The sequence below is a fragment of the Bubalus bubalis genome, chromosome 2, assembly GCF_019923935.1.
Source record: "Bubalus bubalis isolate 160015118507 breed Murrah chromosome 2, NDDB_SH_1, whole genome shotgun sequence".
Classification (NCBI taxonomy): Eukaryota; Metazoa; Chordata; class Mammalia; order Artiodactyla; family Bovidae; genus Bubalus; species Bubalus bubalis.
Genome location: NC_059158.1, coordinates 105,912,190 through 105,926,950, shown reverse-complemented (window position 1 = coordinate 105,926,950; position 14,761 = coordinate 105,912,190). Strand labels below are relative to the sequence as shown.

The 14,761-nt window shown below is 35.5% G+C and overlaps 1 protein-coding gene across 14 annotated transcripts in view; it reads left to right on the top strand.

Moving 5' to 3' along the window:
* KYNU (kynureninase) overlaps window positions 1-14,761 on the top strand; it is a 137,999-nt gene that overhangs the window by 87,702 nt on the left and 35,536 nt on the right. For all 14 annotated transcript variants that reach the window (XM_044935814.1, XM_044935811.1, XM_025276847.2 and 11 more), the window contains 2 exons: window positions 1,171-1,269; window positions 2,098-2,171. In XM_044935814.1, the coding sequence (XP_044791749.1) occupies window positions 1,171-1,269; window positions 2,098-2,171 (173 nt within the window). The remainder of the gene's footprint in view (window positions 1-1,170; window positions 1,270-2,097; window positions 2,172-14,761) is intronic.

Here is a 14,761-nt window from a genome sequence, read left to right as displayed (position 1 = left end):
CAGCTTATGCTTCCTCCAGCCCAGCGTTTCTCATGATGTACTCTGCAAAAAGTTAAATAAGCAGGGTGACAATATACAGCCTTGATGTACTCCTTTTCCTGTTTGGAACCAGTCTGTTGTTCCATGTCCAGTTCTAACTGTTGCTTCCTGACCTGCATACAGGTTTCTCAAGAGGCAGGTCAGGTGGTCTGGTATTCCCATCTCTTTCAGGATTTTCCACAGTTTGTTGTGATCCACACAGTCAAAGGCTTTGGCATAGTCAATAAAGCAGAAATAGATGTTTTTCTGGAACTCTCTTTCTTTTTCATTAAGTTATGTATATTTTCTAAATATTGCATATTTCATTATATGTTCTTTTAAAAATTATATGTTAGTTTTAAACTCACCATAAATATCTTTAAATACTGGGAAATGACCATATTTATGGAAATGGACACAATTTTTCCAAAATTCCAGTTTCTCTTGGTAACTACTTTTTTCCTTTGGCAACAAATGCTTCAAGTTATTTTTCTCAAATTGATAGACTCACTTCATTTTTCAAAATATGTCTCAAATACCTAAGTATGATTTACTATCATTTGTCTGTAAGTTGCTCTTTCATGCAAAAATGGCTTTCTATGAATTTAAAGTGGGTAACTTAGCTTCCAACTCAAATAATTGCATAAGTGCATTACGAGACAGACATCCTACTTCAGGATGTTGTTAAATGTTTTATGAATAATTCCCATATTAAACCTTAAAAGAATAAAATTAAGGTACTGACATTTTATACAAATGTATTATTTTTATACTTGTACCAAGGAGATATATAACTCAAATTAACCTTTTCATGCTGTAACTGAATGCACACAATGCCAATACAAGTTTGGACTACCTTGATTTGTGCAAAGATGTCAGCAATTTAACACATCATTGCTTCTGCGTTATCAGTGCAAAAGTCAACACAGTGAAGAAGGCAAAGAATGTCTTCTTCCTGGTATGAAAACTGTTTTGACCTGAAAGGGTCTTGAGAATGCCCAAGATTTTATGATTCACACTTTGTGAGTCATTGCTCCAAAGGATAAACTGCATTTATGGTACAGCATTTTTTCAACAATTTTCTTAAATATACTTGTATTTGTTATTTTGAATCATTAAGCACTTTCAAAATGTTATTATGTTCTTCCCCAGGGTTGTTTTGTTGGCTTTGATCTAGCACATGCAGTTGGAAATGTTGAACTTCACTTACATGACTGGGGAGTTGATTTTGCCTGCTGGTGCTCCTACAAGGTATCAACAGACTAGTTAATATATTTATATCCTTTTAGTCCACACTAACATTAATCTAAATGTAAAAATGGATCAGTAAAAATGTATTGTAAAAATTGTAAAAATGACCAATTTAAAAATGTATTGTAAAAATGACCAATTTTAGGTGTTTGAATTACTTTCCTCTATTTCCTTCATTACTGTATTTTGTGACTTTAGTTAATTGTAGAATCACTTAATGAGTAGTATAGGTTATTATGTTTTGGTATTTCCATCCTTTATAGAGTATTTATTCCTTCAATTCTCTGACTTCTATGAAAAAATCAGGAAGTTCTGGACAATACTTCTATACTTAGAACTTAATTCAAATTTAATCTAGTTTTTTGTTAATATGTTGAGAAATTTCTATATAAGTTAGAGATAATTCCTATGGAATCAACTTTGTATTGACATTTGAAAACAAGTTTATTGACAGGGAGCATAGAAATAGAAGTGATCTTAAGCGTTTTAAAAATATAATATTTTATTATTATTTAAATATTTTGTGGCAAAATAACTGAAATAAATGAGCTTTGAAATCAGATAACTGTCAGTAGAACTGAACTGTTATCTACCAGTTGGAGCAAAAACTGGCCAAAAGAGTAATAGCTATTTATTCATAATTAATAATGCTACATTTCATTGTTTTTCTTTGAACAAAGTAACCCCAAATTCTGTTTTATAATAAAAGTTAAAATAATCACACATTTTGATCTTATCAAAGTTGATTTCATAACAAAAAGGTCAAATTATTATTTTTATCATGTATATTTAGGCAAACCTACACAGTTTAATTTACTCTCTATCCAGTATTTAAATACAGGAGCAGGAGGTCTTGCTGGTGCCTTTGTCCATGAAAAACATGCCTATACAATTAAACCTGCGTGAGTACTATCTTCAGATTTTCTTTGGTGATGAATAAATGAATTAAATGAATTTGAATTAATTAGTGTGCTAAATTTACATGTGTTCTTTAAGATGCTATCCAATAAGAATCTGGGTTGATTATAATTATTTTACCAGTCTGTGAACAATGATATGCTTTACCGGAAATAAACGATTTCCAAAGAGTTCACTTGGTTGAACAAGAAATTTAATCACAAAAGGGAAGCTTCAATGCTAAAAACGAGTCCCTGTAATCATGTAGAGCAGATGGTTTAATGCAAAGAGACTACTTAACTTTTTTTCAAAAATTAGACTTTAGAAAAGTCCGGGTTTCTCACATTGATGAATAAATCAAAGGCAACACAGAGCTGTGCCTAATAGAGCTTAAAAGTGGTACGTGATTATTAAAATTACATCTACCTTTAAAGCTGGAAACTTATAATATGGTCTTGTAAGGAATATCTTCTGTCCTAAAAGATTTTATAAACCATGAAAACTGAAGAAGCTGAACATTGAACAACAGACTGACTACATAAAAAGAAATACTCTTCAATTTTTATATAGCACTCTTCATTTTTTAGAGCAAGTATAAATGCAAATTGATACACCAACAAATTTAACATTTTTATTTGACTGGGGAACTCTTAAGTGTTTCTATTATTTTTATCTGGTATGGAGAATAAAAATATTCTGTAAAAAAAATAATCCTTTCAAAATTGTATCAGAATGTGTGTGATGAGGAGACTGTCTAGACTCCTAATAGGTACTATAATAATGTTTGATTAATTTTCCGAATCTTCTCAGTCACTGGCTGAATGGTATAATCTTTATGAGAATTGAAAGTGAATCAGTAATAAAGCTTGGAGCCCCTCACATTTTTGAGATTCTCTGCATATAAATCACACAAATTTAAGATCATTTTCTACAGCTCGTTTAATTATACCTAAATTTCGTCAAGATTTTAAAGTTTTAAAATTCAATAGAGCATTTTTTAGACAGATATTTGTTAGGTACTCATCTACCTTGAATATATTGTCAGGACATTAGATTTCTCCCCTTGTTCCAAATTCTGCAAAGAATATCTTAGCTATGGGCTTCACTGTTGGCTCAGCAGTAAAGAGTCCGCCTGCCAAGCAGGAGACGCAGTTTCAATCCCTTGGTCGGGAAGATCCCCTGGAGAAGGAAATGGCAACTCCCTCCAGTATTCTTGCCTGGGAAATCCCACGGACAGAGGAGCTTGGAGGGATACAGTCCATGGTAGTACAGTTGGACATGAACAACTAAACAATGACAACATTAGATTTCTCCCCTTGTCCCAAATTATCTGAAAAGAATATAAAATGTATATTATAGGACTACCATGCAAGTTTTAAAAAGTCTGTTTTTTTTTTCATTTATAAACAACCCCATTGATAACATTTTACCTAGCCTAAGTGTTTTCCACATAGATGGTATGTAAGATATTGCCTGCCTTTGTGTGAAAACTCACCACCTTGAGCATTTCCAACTCTCCACTTCTTTAAACTGCACTAGAGGAATCGGCAAAGGGAAGCAGGGATATGGTAAGTAATGTACACAAATTCTAGAGAATGCAAGCATTAGCAGTTAAACTCTGATTTTACAGCATCTCTATTGCACTTCAGAGTTCTTTTACCATTATTTGACCTTCATGGATGAGAGAGAGAGCAGAAGGGCTGTAGTGTGCCTGCACGTGCCTCATCGTATAGAATCCCAACATCCTCTAGACCCAGTGAGTGAAGTCACTCAGTTGTGTCCAACTCTTTGTGATTCTATGGACTGTAGCCTACCACGCTCCTCTGTCCTTGGGATTTTCCAGGCAAGAATATTGGAATTGGTTGCCATTTCCTTCTCCAGTAGGTAAGTGTTAAGTCTGTGCTCCCAAGAGAAAGACCATACAGACAGAGCAGATTTACATTCTAACCTGATCACTCACCTGCTGGTCCTGAAGAATGTTCTTGATTTCTCAGTGTTCTAGTCTCTTGATAAAGAGAACATAAGCATCTACCTCATAGAAAGTTATCATGAGGTTAAAATAGGATAATGCATGTAAAACAGCACAGCCACTGAAGCATGATAGGTGATCCATACATCTAGGGTAAGTATCTTTTTGCCTTGCTGTGAAGTTGCATGTTAATTTGTAGAATTTTGCCTAGTAGAGATCATTTCTCCTCAAGCAGGAAACATACCCTTAAAGGTTATGGTTTGTGACCTTTGGGATATTAAAGAATTTTGTACCTATGGCCAAGCTCAGACTGCGCCTGTAAGCCTCTGTTCCTGGAATTCTGTCTTGTACTGGCCTCACCTTCTTACTGGCTCATCCGCTAATTATGAGTTGATTGAGATCTTTATATGTGTTCATGTTATATTTATACAAGAGCCATGCTTGTACAATCTTCTATTTGTACAGCTTGAAAATCACATGCTATTAATTTCTGTTGCATTTTAAGTATCTAGTTGGGAGATCAACAAGACTCAAACCAGTCTGACTCAGGTAGTCCTTCTTATAGGAAACACTGGTTGTTGTTTCTTTGTTTATCAGTTGTTAAAGTTTCTTTTTATGTGACATTAGAGGGACTAGTTCCAATAGTACCAACTTCTACCCTAAGTGCAATGTAATTACTATTGTTAACTTTATGGAGTAAACTTTGTGCTTAAAAAAGGGTGACATCTAGTGGCTAAACATGTTATTTCAAATAAATAGTACACATAACTTTCCTGGTCCATTCATTCTTTATCTATGCTTAAAGTATAATTTTTTTCTATCATTTGACCATATATTTATAGTGCAATAATCATGTAGCCAAAGCCTTTGATAAAGAGGTAGGACAGGATGGAGGTGGAAGTTAACGTTAGATGCATTTTAGGTACAACGTTAAACAAAATGCATAAATGTTTATCAAGGTTGAGAAGAAGGGTACTATGGGAGTGGATCCTGGAACTTGTAACCCTGAATTCTGAAAGTTTAATATTAAGTGAATAATTTAAAAATATCTTTTATATGATGTTCCCATTAGCAACTGGCAGATTACATCTGTACCAAGAAATTTCACCATTTTTTGTTTATTTAAATAGGCATTTTGGCCATTGTTCAAAATTGGTGACCTAAGACTTTTTCCAAGAACACTTTGTCAATAAAAATAATGAGTAGAGGCCAGTGTCAATCTACTGTATTAAGCATTATAATTCAAATCATTAATCTCAGCTGTAATCTGACTTCTTCCTAGTTTATCATCACGTTTTTCCCATTCCAGTATCATATTCTAAACCTTATCTGTAGCTAATAATTATACTAAATAAGGACTGGTTCTGAGTAAATGTCATCTTGTGTTTTTTGTACTTCATGTCTGACAATTTTAGTGTATACAGTTAATAATTATTGCTCTGCACTTTGAAGGAAATACTTTAGCTGTAAGAATTCAAACATTAGAAACATATCACCTTTTAAAGAAATCCTTCAAGTGAAAGCATTAATCGCTCAGTCATATCCAACTCTTCGCGACCCCATGGACTGTAGCCTGCCAGACTCCTCTGTCCATGGGGTTTTCCAGGCAAGAAAATATTACTGGAGTGGGAGCCAGTCCCTTCTCCAGGGGAATCTTCCTGACCCAGGGATAGAAACCAAGTCTCCTGAATTTCAGGTCCTTAAAAATCTTGCATTTTTCTTTTAACTTTATAAGTGTTGACCTTCCTGAAAGACTTTAGATCAATACTTAACCTTTTTTATTTTAGAAGATTCAAACATATGTGAAGCCTGTAAAATGATTCTTTTGTAAAAGCCCACAGACTGCAATTCAAGACACCACCCATCGCTTCTTGGTTTTTTTAGAGAGACTCTAGCAAAAAACAGGAGTGAGTTATTAAGATTCTTTCTGTGGCTTACTTTTTTTTTTTTACTCTATCCAGTGAAATCATACATACTAGAAAATTACTGTTCTTCACTTTCCATGCTGACATAAAGAATCTTTCAAATGCTCTCATATATTAGCTCTCCTGAAATTCTTGCTTCCCCTAGTATTTTTTTTTTTAAGTTTTCTGAGTGGTCAAGAATGGAGCCTACTGATAATTTTTTGAAAATGCTAGCATTTCAAATCATGCCAATACATTTCCATAAACAGCTAGAGGTATTTGATTGAAGGCTTTAAGTAGAGATGACACTTTTTAAGGCTTTATTAAGAGCTTGAGTCATCTCCTTTATTGTAATAAGTAATTTGCAGGTTAAAAAGAACCAGCAGAAGAGGCTGGCTGCATCAGTGCATGGGAAAGGCAAATTTTAAATTCAGAAGTATAAATTATTACTACTATTATTATTATTTGGGAACTTAAAAAATAGACACATAAAACAATATAAGAAAGTCTAAGGATAAAAATAAGCATCAAGAAAATTTATAAAAATGGCTTAAAAATTATAAGCATGTTTCACGCTTGACCCAACGGAAAAATTAATGTTATAGAGAGAGATCATCTACTTGTTCTGGGGTGTGATGATGATATATCTGATTATACTTCCTTCCCCAGGCAATGCTGGAGAATACCACAAACCCAAACTCATCTATAACTTAAACCCTGTTTTGGTTTCTGTGATTCTTTCTGACATACTAATTATCACAGCTTTTTCTAGTATCTATAGAAGGTCTTGGTATTAAAGACTGGGAGAATGAGGGAGTGTCAGTGGTGGTAGCAAGGTGGGTGAATTCACCAGACTCCAGATACTTGCAAATGGGATAGGCCAGTATCAATGTATTTCTCAGTGAAAGTTTTCACAGAATCCTTAAACTATGACTCAGACCTCCCAGGGCATTTATTCTATGCATTTAGCTTGTTTCTGGAGTTAGATGTTCAGTATGAATTAACGTGGATGGCATCTTAGCCACAACTTCCTGCCCTGTCAGACAGCCATATTACATGTACTTGGCCACCCCTTTGTCCTTAATGTTGCCTCCCACAACCCTACGTTACCTCCCACAGCCCTAATCTTCCAGTGTATCATTTCCCCTTGCTTCTGCTCCAATATATGTGATTGCTTTTCTGTATTTGATAAGTTGACTCTCTCACTTTTTCATTGATTCCCTCAATGCCTCAACCCTTGGTCCTTTTAACTCAGGTGTATCTCATCCTCTGTAATGATACCAAAAACAGACAATTGCAGAAGATACCAACTGTATTTCTAGCTTTATGACTTGCTTACTTTCTATCCCTTATTTTTATCCGATTGCAAATTGCAAGAGCTTCTGATTATCAAAGTATTATTCTAATCCCGAAAGATACATGACAATGTAGGAAAGTAAAAACTGTGAAGTACTCACTTATAAAATTAACCTTTACCAAACACCCTTTCTCAATTAGTATTAACATTTATCTCTATGCATTATTATAAAAAATATTTTGGTCTCTTGCTGATTATAGAATGTTATAACACAGTAAAAATTTTATGCAAATGAATTGTAAAGTAAAATTTTTCAAGAGATTCAGCATTTCATGATGCAAGTTATACTGAAGAACTGCTGAATCACAAAATCATGAACAATGAGAATATGTTAGAGTCAAAAGCATTAACAAACGAAGTAGAGGAAATTGGGCATGGTAATTCAAAATCAAATGACTTGAATATGAGGGATTAAGAGGAACTGATGAATGCTTCAAAACTTTTGTGGAAATGATCATCTTTATGCTCATGCTAAAAAGTTAAATATAACACAAAAAAGATTCTAGCTTGCTACCATGACATTTGTCAAGCACACCAAAAAAAAATCAACATTTGATTTACTACTCATTCTTTTTAATAATTTGCATATTATGATTTTAATGTAAGTTTTGTCAAATTATAAATTAAATTTGTTATACAATTTAAAGTTTTATTTTTCAAAAGCATCCCAATCAAATCTTTTATTTTTTTCCTTCATTATTTACTACAAAAGTATGGTTACTGGTTTAAAATAGTTCTATTTTAAAAGACCTTTTCCCAGTATTCCATGCGTGCTCAGTTGCTCAGTCATACCTAACTCTGAGACCCCATGGACTCTAGCCCATCAGGATCCTTAATCCGTGGCATTATCCCAGCAAGCATACTGGAGTGGGTTGCCATTTTCTCCTCTGTGGGATCTTCCCCACCCAGGGATCAAACCCAGGGCTCCTGCAGTTCCTGCACTGGCAGGTGGATTCTTTAAAATGAAAGTCGCTTAGTCCTGTCCGACACTTCATGACCCCATGGGCTATATAGTCCATGGAATTCTCCAGGCCAGAATACTGGAGTAGGTAGCCTTTCCCTTCTCCAGGGGATCTTCCCAAATCAGGGAGGTGTCCCATATTGCAGGCAGATTCTTTACCAGTTGAGTCACAAAGGAAGCCTAGCAAATAATGAGGACTTCTAATAGATCCATGTATTTTTCCAATCTTATGAATTAAGCATGATGAAGCTTCCATTTTATCCTACTCCAACACAAATATCCTTTCTAAGGTGCTCACTGCTTTATCAAGTAAAGACAATGTTTCTCAGTCATTTGAGGAGGCATGAGCAAATATAACCATTTATTTTTGTACAGGAGACTTTCATATATAGAAATACATATAGGATGCTGCATTTTTTTTTAAATCATACAACCCATTTGGAAAGATGTTTCAATAGTTGAATAAACAATTTAAATGATAGGTAATATAGGGTTAGAATATGTGCCACAAGGCAATTCCAAAATAACTGCTGGGTGAATTCTCATGTATCACCATAGGAACAGTGAAGGGATAGATAACTCAGACCTCCTTTGGACAAGCTTGAAGAAGTTTGTGGTGAAATTTACAGATACTGTTCCTCTGCAAAATGGAATGCTATGTTAACTAAGTGCATAAATTTAATCTGTTACTTTGAAAGCTGAAATTGTTGCCTCTGAGAGAGATTTCACTCGATTAGTTTCATAAATCTAAGGAAGTATAATGAATTACTTAAATGGCCTTTCTTTAAAGGATATGTCAAGTGATCTTTTTATACACTTGATAGAATTCTTACGGAATCTGAGTTATTGACTTAACATTTAAAAGTCTGCCTAGGATCATAATCTTGCTCTTTATCTCTTTTCTACAGTATTTTAGAAATTATAAACAGTAGTAAAAGCAGGTTTGCTTCATAGTCTCACTTAGTTCCAGAGCCATGCTCATGAGTGGCTTATACCTATGAGAAATCCTAGTCTCCAAATCATCAGTGTAAAGGATCCAAAGGAAGACAATATGATTGGAGAAAACTCACCTATGGATTCATGACACATAAATCATTCCTATCTTCATTCAGAAACCATTTTAGATCAATAATTCTAAAAATTATTTTTTTAGAATTTACTCCTCACCTTCAAAGCTTGACTTTTTTATTATGCAAATCATCCAGATAATTTTTGAGTGTGGTGAATTTAAGCTGTGATCATAAAAATAATGTTTATGTACTGAGGCATGATCACAGTTGAGAATAATTTCAATAAATAATCTGATTTTCTCAACTCAAGAGATAAGGGAATCCTGACTCTTAATAGAAAACAGGAAGAGTAATTATCAGTATAAAACTACATTAAAGTCAATGTTGTTTGCAAATCACTATTCTCGGATAATGATGACATAATCACTAATATGAGAAAATTGAAGTCCTTTGAAACCTCAAAATTTATTTTCTCTTCGAAAATTGCAGTCTAGTGTCCCTGAAGATTTATCAGGTCAGTGACTCCTTTAGACACAAAATATAAACTTGTCAAAGAGCTTCAGCTCTTGTTTTAATTACTTCAAGTTTTGTCCCTAAAATGACCTTCAGAATATGAAAAGTTTCTTTTTTAATATAAAATATGAAGAGCAATGGCAACCCACTCCAGTACTCTTGCCTGGAAAATCCCATGGACGGAGGACCCTGGTAGGCTGCAGTCCATGGGGTCGCTAAGAGTCGGACACGACTGAGCGACTTCACTTTCACTTTTCACTTTCATGCATTGGAGAAGGAAATGGCAACCCACATCAGTGTTCTTGCCTGGAGAATCCCAGGGATGGGGGAGCCTGGTGGGCTGCCGTCTATGGAGTTGCACAGAGTCGGACACGACTGAAGGGACTTAGCAGCAGCATTACTAAACTTTATTTGTTCTTGTTGAGAAAACACATGTATCCATCTGACTCTATAAGAGGTGCAGTGATACATGTTGTGTGGGGCAGCGTGGGAAACTACTCATTGCACAAGAGCCACTGGGTCCTGATGCTTTCAAGACTGAGCTGGGCTAACTTCACAGGCCACAAAAATGGTTGTAACGCATAACTCAAAACAAAGGTCTGAATTCCTATGAATCAGTTTCTCTTTGGTCACTTCTTTTTAACTCCACCCCAGAGGAGAGAATTTGATTGAGTGGAAATTATCCTTTTATCTAGTGTTGAGGTTTGTCTTCATCATGATAAGTTCATGTAAAGATAGATTGCCTTTACTCTCTTCTAAATCTCTGTTCCAATCAGATTTGGTCAAAGTCTCAGAAGATTTGGCATTAGTATGGAAACCTAGACAGAAAATGACCATTTGAATCTTCTTTGTTTTTTTTTAAGGGTGCCTGTGATCTTTGTGAGAATTCATTTTAGTATGTCCAGTGTGATGGTTTGAAAAAGTGACCATCACATAATTCTAAATGTTAAAGTACAGGACATTGTCCTTCTAATCTTCCTTTATTATCATAATCCACAATGCCAGAGAATATATATATATATATATATATATATATATATATATATCTTTATTTTGTTGTTGAATACATGGCTCTTTCTTTACTCTCAGCATAATAGACAAACCATCTTCTAGCATATGAAAGCATTTCTACTTTGCAAGTTACTCTGAAGTGAGTATGATTTGCAAAATACTGTCAAATTTAATATGCATTTCCATATGCTTCTACAAAGACTAAATATATCCATGAAACCAGCTATAGACAACTTTAAAAATCCTTCATGAGTATTAATCAACTTTAATCAACATTGCAAATAGTTCTTTCTAAAGTCCTAAGTTCAGAAATCTTGAAGTGTTTTATGATTTTAGCATCAATATCACCATAGAGGATTATAAACCAATATTTTAAAATAATAGTAGATTTCAAGAAATGATAAGCAGAAAATTTTTGTTAATGAAGCTTTCACACCAATAAAATATTGATTTAGCTTGTGTAAGGACAACATACTATTCTGAATCTTCAGGAAACAATTTTCAATAACCAAAATTTATAATATCAGGAATTTTTGTAACTATGTTTATCATACTGTTAGCTCACTGGACATATTTTAACAAGCCTTCTTTTGAGTAAGATTTGAAGATGTAATTGAATATGTATCAGAACCAAGTAAAGCACTCTCTCATAATGATATTTCCATATGATTGGGCAAATGAGTGGATGAAAAGGAATTGAATCCCCATAGCTCCTCAAACTCCTTTCCAAAGTAGCATTAAATCAGTTGACTTAGAACACAGCAGAGCTATTGTGAATACTTTTTTTCTTTTTTTTTTTTTTTAACAAATTAAGAATTGATAAAGACCTTCTTTACTAAGAGTGAGTTGCTAATATTTTACCTATCTAATGTTATGGCCATATTGAGCCTTGAAATAGTCATGCTTGGAAACTCATTGCTGACAAGGAATGAATGCACAATTCACAAGCTGAAACATCCCATTTTGTCAAGATTTTCATCGTCATTAGCGCCTTTGAATCTGTTCTATCACTTAGCCATAAGTTTACTTTTCCTTCAAATATGCTCTTTACTAACTGCTTAGATTTAGATTCTCACTGCTCCTTCTTTTATTTTTAGTTGAGCTTCTGTTTTTGTTTTTGTCGTTTGTTATAGTTTATATCTACTGCTTTTCCTGATCCTCATTCCTATACAGTAGCTCCACCTTTCCTATTCTAATATCAACTTGAACTTTAGCAATTTTGTTCCTCTTTCCCAAGCCTTTCTTCTCCTTCTGCATGGTAGCTTAACAATATTAATACTTCACTGTGAGAGATGACCTAAAAATTTACTGGGATACTTATGTACTGTGAAACCATGCTCATGTCATACCCACTGATCTTACTTCCCTGAAGGCAAGTTGCTCAGACCACCCTTGTTTGCATTTGGCATACAACTGGATTGCTTGCTTAGAAAAGACTGTCAGTGGAGGCGGAAGAAACACCTTGGCCGATTATAGAAGGATAGAGCTTCAGTCAGTTCAGTTCAGTTTAGTTCAATCGCTCAGTCATGTCCAACTCTTTGTGACCCCATGAACCGCAGCACACCAGGCCTCCCTGTCTGTCACCAACTCCCGGAGTTCACTCAAACCCATGTCCATCGACTCGGTGATGCCATCCAACCATCTCATCCTCTGTCATCCCCTTCTCCTCCTGCCCTCAATCTTTCCCAGCATCAGGGTCTTTTCAAATGAGTCAGCTCTTCGCATCAGATGGCCAAAGTACTGGAGTTTCAGCTTCAACATCAGTCCTTCCAATGAACAACCAGGACTGATCTCCTTTAGGATGGACTAGTTGGATCTCCTTACAGCCCAAGGACTCTCAAGCGTCTTCTCCAACACCACAGTTTAAAAGCATCAATTCTTCGGTGCTCAGCTTTCTTTATAGTCCAACTCTCACATCCATACATGACCACTGGAAAAACCATAGCCTTGACTAGACGGACCTTTGTTGGCAAAGTAAAGTCTTTGCTTTTTAATATGCTGTCTAGGTTGGTCATAACTTTCCTTCCAAGGAGTAAGCATCTTTTAATTTCATTGCTGCAATCACCATCTGCAGTGATTTTGGAGCCCCCAAAAATAAAGTCTAATACTGTTTCCACTGTTTCCCCGGCTATCTGCCATGAAGTGATGGGACCAGATGCCATGATCTTAGTTTTCTGAATGTTGAATTTTAAGCCAACTTTTTCACTCTCCTCTTTCACTTTCATCAAGAGGCTCTTTAATTCCTCTTCACTTTCTGCTATAAGGATGGTGTCATCTGCATATCTGAGGTTATTGATATTTCTCCCGGCAATCTTGATTGCAGCTTGTGCTTCTTCCAGTCCAGCGTTTCTCATGATGTACTCTGCATATAAGTTAAATAAGCAGGGTGATAATATACAGCCTTGACATACTCCTTTTCCTATTTGGAACCAGTCTGTTGCTCCATGTCCAGATCTAACTGTTGCTTCCTGACCTGCATATAGGTTTCTCAAGAGGCAGGTCAGGTGGTCTGGTATTCCCATCTCTTTCAGAATTTCCCACAGTTTATTGTGATACACACAGTCAAAGGCTTTGGCATAGTCAATAAAGCAAAAATAGATGTTTTTCTGGAACTCTCTTGCTTTTTTGATGATCCAGCAGATGTTGGCAATTTGATCTCTGGTTCCTCTGCCTTTTCTAAAACCAGCTTGAACATCTGGAAGTTCATGGTTCATGTATTGCTGAAGCCTGGCTTGGAGAATTTTAAGCATTATTTTACTAGCGTGTGAGATACAGTAACTTGGAATAACTAAAAAGAAAGACAGGAAAAAAAGTATATAATTGTACATGAAAAGAAGTTAATATTGTCACTGAACATTATGGAAAATTTTTGACTTATAATCCTTTCAGGCATGGCTGAATTATGTCCCTGTACCACATTTACCTTCATTAAAGAAATATTTATTGAACATCTACTATAATCCAGGCATTTAAAAAAAATCTTTTGGATATATGGATAAATAAAGCACAGAATCCTTCCTCTTATAGAGCTTACTTTCCATTAAGGACAGACGGAGTATGTACAGAGCAAATTGCATGATACATTTAAAATTGATAAGTCCTATGGATAATTGGAAAAACAGGACAGAAAAGGGGGTATAAGAATAATCTAGAAAACTTGGCCATGCACAGTATTCAAAAGGCATTCAAGAAGGCTCATCATTGGGAAATATGATATGGATGAAGAGGTGAAGGAGGTGTGCCAAACAATTATTAGTGAAGAGGGTTCCAGGCAGTGGGAGTATTTTACCAAAAGCTCAAAGACACGAGTGTGTTGAGAAAGCCAGCATGGCTGGAGCAGATTGAGCAAATTGTATATTAGTGAGACAAAATGGTCCAGGAAGTGCAGATCCTTATAAGGCAATGTAAAGACTTGGGATCCATTCCTATTTTGCCTGAAAAGTGGCATGATGTAGCAAATTTAAAATGATCATTCTGGTGGCTTTCTTGGGAACAGATTGTAAGAGGGTAATGGTGGACTTTGGAAAACCTGCTGGGGAGCCATTGAGGAAAGAAGACAAGAGGTGACAATTTAAAGCAGGGGAGAGCAGAGGAAGTGATGAGACGTTTGTAGGCTTCTAGGGCTTCCCTGATGTCTCAGACAGTAAAGAATCCGCCTGCAATGCAGAAGACCTGGGTTCAGTCCCTGGGTTGGGAAGATCCCCTGGAGAAGGACATAGAAACCCAGTCCAGTAGTCTTGCCTGGAGAATCCCCATGGACAGAGAAGCCTGGCGTGCTATGGTGCAGGGGGTCACAAAGAGTTAGACATGACTGAGCAAATGAACTGGGAGGACATAGAGAAAAGTTTGGCTAGAGGGGCAGGAATGAGG